This window comes from Colobus angolensis, unplaced genomic scaffold, assembly GCF_000951035.1.
Source record: "Colobus angolensis palliatus isolate OR3802 unplaced genomic scaffold, Cang.pa_1.0 Scaffold4, whole genome shotgun sequence".
NCBI lineage: Eukaryota > Metazoa > Chordata > Mammalia > Primates > Cercopithecidae > Colobus > Colobus angolensis.
Window position 1 is genome coordinate 9439362 of NW_012117376.1, and position 5132 is coordinate 9444493.

The 5132-nt window shown below is 38.6% G+C and overlaps 1 protein-coding gene across 1 annotated transcript in view; it reads left to right on the forward strand.

Moving 5' to 3' along the window:
• Nucleotides 1-5132, forward strand: part of SNRNP40 (small nuclear ribonucleoprotein 40kDa (U5)) — a 39086-nt gene that overhangs the window by 25002 nt on the left and 8952 nt on the right. Inside the window, exons 6-7 of the mRNA XM_011955481.1 lie at nt 1956-2076; nt 4184-4266. Of these exons, the coding sequence (XP_011810871.1) occupies nt 1956-2076; nt 4184-4266 (204 nt within the window). The remainder of the gene's footprint in view (nt 1-1955; nt 2077-4183; nt 4267-5132) is intronic.

Consider the following 5132-nt stretch of genomic DNA (forward strand, 5'->3'; position numbering starts at 1 on the left):
AGGGGTTTCACCATGACCAGGCTGGTCTTGAACTCCTGACCTCAGGTGATCCACCCACCTTGGCCTCCCAAAGTGCTGGGATTACAGGAGTGAGCCACCCCTGCTGTAGATTTTTTTTTTTGTGGCAAATCCTGGATACTTTTTGGCCCTGCACAAACAAGGTGTACAGGCCTCAAAGAGGAAGTTTGGAAATAACACACAAGTTCTGTGAGGGGTTGGCAAAGTGCATTCTCTCCTAGTTATTACAAAGCTAGATTTCAACAGTACCTTCTCAGAAGAGAAGGAACAACAGCTTGAACAAAATGTCAGACATTTCAGGCTTTCCTGATTACTGAAGCAGCAAACATCTTGATATAAAAAAGATCGTATGGAAAATGTGTTGGGCTCCACACATAGTGAGTTACTGATGGAGAAAGTGGAGTTGTCTGCCCTATGTATTGCTCTGCTATGTAACACCTAACTCATTTCTAGATAAGGAAAAGTGTCTTATTTAAGGAACAGCAAAAGTTTTATTTACTTAGAAAAAAACTACATTGCAATATGAAATAAAATTGGGGGAAAATTTGTGTTTTATGTAATATTACTGTTCTTTTTGCCATGTGACTTTCCAGACTATTTCTGTTAGCTTAAAAATAATGTATTTTACATACTTGTAGTCTGTGTAAGGATAAATACTGTTTTGTATTTTCCTTTTATGCTTAACAGCTTATTATGTAAATATTTTTACATTTGGTCTTCTGAGTTATTTTTAGGAACTGCTTAATAATAGCTACACATTATTGAGGACCTGCCATGTGCCAGGCATATGCTGAGCATTCTTACAATCCTTACAACAGCCATAAGAAGTAGCTAATCTTACAGACCAGGAAACAGGCCCAGAAAGAGTTAGTGACCCAATGATACATACCTCTTAAGTGGCAAGGACCAGTTTATTCCTACCCTAAGTCACCACTCTTTCTACTCTGTCATGCTATCTCCTGTATGAGAATTCAGTTTTGCGACGTGCCTATGAGACATAATTTAATAAACCACCTGTTTTTCCTGCTTGACATTTAGGTTATTTTCTGTGTCTTACCTTTCCTAAACAAGCAATAATGAATCTGTTATTTATTTTTCTTTTAATAAATGTGCTTTTCCATAGTGTATGTTCATGTACATACCCATACATGTACATGTATATACATTTATTGTCATATATTGTTACATTAAATGAAAAATTTTAAGTATCTATATTTTTCATATTGTTAACACAAATTAAACATGTAATCATAATGCCTTTTTAAATGACAAACTTATTCGTTTTATGTATTTATAATAATTTTTAATGGCTAAGAATCATAGTTTAAGCATTTTAAGCACTCTTTAGTTTTTTTCTATAATAGTTTTTATTTTGCTATGATTTGAAAATAACCTTTCTGAATTCTATTTTTTTTTTTGTTTAATACTTTATCTTAACATTTGATATGCATTCATTTATATTTATCTAATCAAACATGGTAACCTTAACTACCTTTTTAGAAAGACAGAGGTTGGCCAGGCATAGTGGCTCATGTCTATAATCCAAACACTGAGGGGACGAGGTGGGAGGATCGCTTGAGCCTGGGAGTTCAAGACTAGCCTGGGCAACATGATGAAACCCTGTCTCTTCAAAAAAAAATTAGCTGGGTATAGTAGCATGCTCCTGTAGTCCCAGCTACTCGGGAGGCTTAGATGGGAGAATCACCTGAGCCTGGGAAGTCAAGGCTACAGTGAGCCATGATAATGCCACTGCACTGGGCAACAGAGTGAGACCTGACTCAAAAAAAAAAAAAAAGGTGTTTTTCTCTTTGACAGAAATCCTGTGTTTTATAGTAGAGTAATATCAGTGTCTCTGGGCAATTGACTCTTGTCTCTTGTCATTCTCTTTCTCTGCTTTTATTAATTTGATTTCTGGGGGCACCTTTTTGTTTTTGCAGGTCTGGGACCTGCGCCAGAACAAGCTAACCTACACCATGAGAGGCCATGCAGATTCAGTGACTGGCCTGAGTTTAAGTTCTGAAGGCTCTTATCTTTTGTCCAATGCAATGGACAATACAGGTAACTTTGGAGAAGAAATCTCTCCCAGGATCCAAGGAAAGTCAAAGATTGCTCACAGATTCCATCAGACGATTAGAATGTGCTGTAATGGTGAAAGCTTTAGGTGAGATAGTCAAGAATCTAGGACTGTAGTCTCAGATCTCTATCTTGTCCCTGAACGACTTTGCACACAGCATTTCTTCTCTCTGGGCATCAGTTTCTAACATTGATAAGAGGACTGGACTTAACCTTTAAGACCCATCTCAGCTCTGGTAGCCAACAGAATATTAGAAACTCTAGGTGATGAGTTTAATGAAAAAGATGTGAATCTAGAGGGGTCTATTCAAGGCAGTTCTTGTGCGTTTTCAGAGAGCACCAAGCTTGGATGATCTCTTTTGCTCTTTCCTGACAGTCTGTCTTCCCTCCCCACTCTGAAAGCATTGGTGTAGGAAGAAGTCTTCATTAAAACATTCTGGATTTACACAAACATACTCTTGCTCTTTCTCTTGTTTTTGAGTTGTAGGGTGGGAGGATGGGTTACTATAGAAAAAAAGTAAGGTGACTTGCTGGATTATATGCTTAATGTTGAGGGAGTTTGGAAATGGCCCTGGTATACAAATTTATAGGCTTGTCAGGAACTAAAATGTATTCCCTGATATTTTGTGACAAAAACAATACCTGACATTCACTGGCTACTTAATAAATATTTGTTGAATGAATGGAAATCGTTACCTTTTGACTGTATTCTCAGTAGCAAATGTTCATTCATAGCTTTGCCTTTTCATTTGCCTGTCTGACTCCAAGGATTGATAATACTTTTTTCATACTCAAATAAAATGACATCACTGAAATTCCACTACAGGTATAGCGTCAGTTACAACGGCTATAGCTACTGCTTACAATAGATGTTTATACACATATAATCTAGCATTAAAAAAAATTTTTTCCCTTAATTTTTTTTATAAGACAGGATCTTGCTGTGTTGCCCAGGCTGGTCTCAAACTCCTAGGCCCAAGCAAGCCTCCCAAGTACCATGCCTAGCTAATTCTAGCATTCTTTATAATGAGGAACAATGAGGTTTCCTAAAATGATATTAAAATAAGGAAAAAACAATAGAATAATTTCTTATGGCTGCATAATAAAATTATAAATTCTTTATTTTTGTTTGTTGCCTACAAATTTTCTTTAAAATAGTGTTATTGGCTGGGCGGGGTAGATCACCTGAGGTCAGGAGTTCGAGACCAGCCTGGCCAACGTGGTGAAACCCCGTCTCTACTAAAAATACAAAAATTAGCCAGGTGTGGTGGTAGGCACCTGTAATCCCAGCTACTTGGGAGGCTGAGGCAGGAGAATCACTTGAATCCAGGAGGCGGAGGTTACAGTGAGCCGAGATTGCGCCACTGCACTCCAGGCTGAGCAAGAAGAGCGAAACTCCATCTCAATCAGTCAGTCAGTAGTATTATTTAAAAAAGAAGACAGATAATTTTCTCTTCATTTTACAGAATAGGAAAACCAAGACACAAACAATCTCACTGTTTATCTGACATCACCCAAATATGCAACAGAGCTAGAATTAGAATCAATGTTTACTTTTTCTGATTTTTGATCTGGTACAGTGCTCTTTTGATTTATTTAACCTTTTATATATATTATATATATATCTGACCTTGTTCAGTTTTAGACTCTTAGGTGCCCATATGAGGGAAATTAGGAAAGGGCAATGTAAGGTTGGTTTTTGTAAGTTCATTGTCACAGTAGTTCATGGTATTTAGTTTGTCACATTGAAGCTTTGCTGGATGTGACTCTAAGCTGGCAGAGAAATCTTGCAAAGTATCTTTTTGAAATTAGTATCACACCCAACTGCATTCTGTTGTAAATTACCAACATTGAGTGTGACATTTTTCCTTCCTGCCTCCTCAGCTAGCCCCAGTTATTGGGATTTAGATGTATTTTCCTGCTTGAAAAAGAGAAGAGCCTTAACAGGTAGCAGTGTGTCATATTGGACTTCACCCATCCAGGAAACAGCATCTGTCATTGATTGACATGATACTAATTTCAGCTGGGTGCCCAGGAGGCCTCTGACTGATAGTTGTTTTGGTTGGTTTGTTTATTTGGATTTGTTTTGCAGTTCGTGTCTGGGATGTCCGGCCATTTGCCCCCAAAGAGAGGTGTGTAAAGATATTTCAAGGAAATGTGCACAACTTTGAAAAGGTGAGTTCTGCTTGGCAGAGGAGTTTTACTGTTCCTTTACTTCAGAGAAACATTTAAGGTGGTACTAAGGATAGAGAGCAGTAGCTCTGCTAAGAATGGACTTCATTCCTATAACACTGCTCTTAATCAAAACTTGTTGCCAAAAATAAAGCTAATAGAAATAATAGTGACTGGGGAGAAGCCAGTCACATAGCCCAAAAGGAATGGAGCCAGCCCTCAAACTGAGGGCATCTGACTTGACACCACCCTCAACAGGACACTCCGGGCCTTTTAATTACTTGTGAATTTTACCCTCCTAAATCAGTTTTCCATATGGAACCCAAGCTCCCATAGCTGTTACCCTGATGGTCTCCCTACTTGCCTCCCCATCCTGCGACCACGTGTTTTAGAACCCTAAGAATACATCTCTCCCCTCAGTAACTATCACAGCCCAAGTTCTGAGAGAGAAAATTTTTTTCAAACCCTCAAATTTCAAGGTCAGCTCTATTGAAAGAAGCTTTTCCCCTCAGAGAATTTGTTAATAGAGATTTTTTTTTTTTTTTTTTAGAGCTCATTGAGATTCAGTTTCACTGTATAAATCAAATTTTATTTTTTAGACCTGGCACAGTGGCTCACAGCTGTAATCCCAGCACTTTGTGAAGTCAAGGTGGGAGGCCAGGAGTTAGAGACCAGTCAGGGCGACATAGCGAGACCCTGTCTCTACAAAATATAAAAAATCTGGTTGTGGTGGCGTGTGCCTGCAGTCTTAGCTGCTTGGGAGGCTGAAGTGGGAGGATCACTTGGGCCCAGGAGGTCAAAACTACAGTGAGCTATGATTGTGCCACTGTACTCCAGCTTGGACAACAGAGCAAGACCCTGTCTCAAAA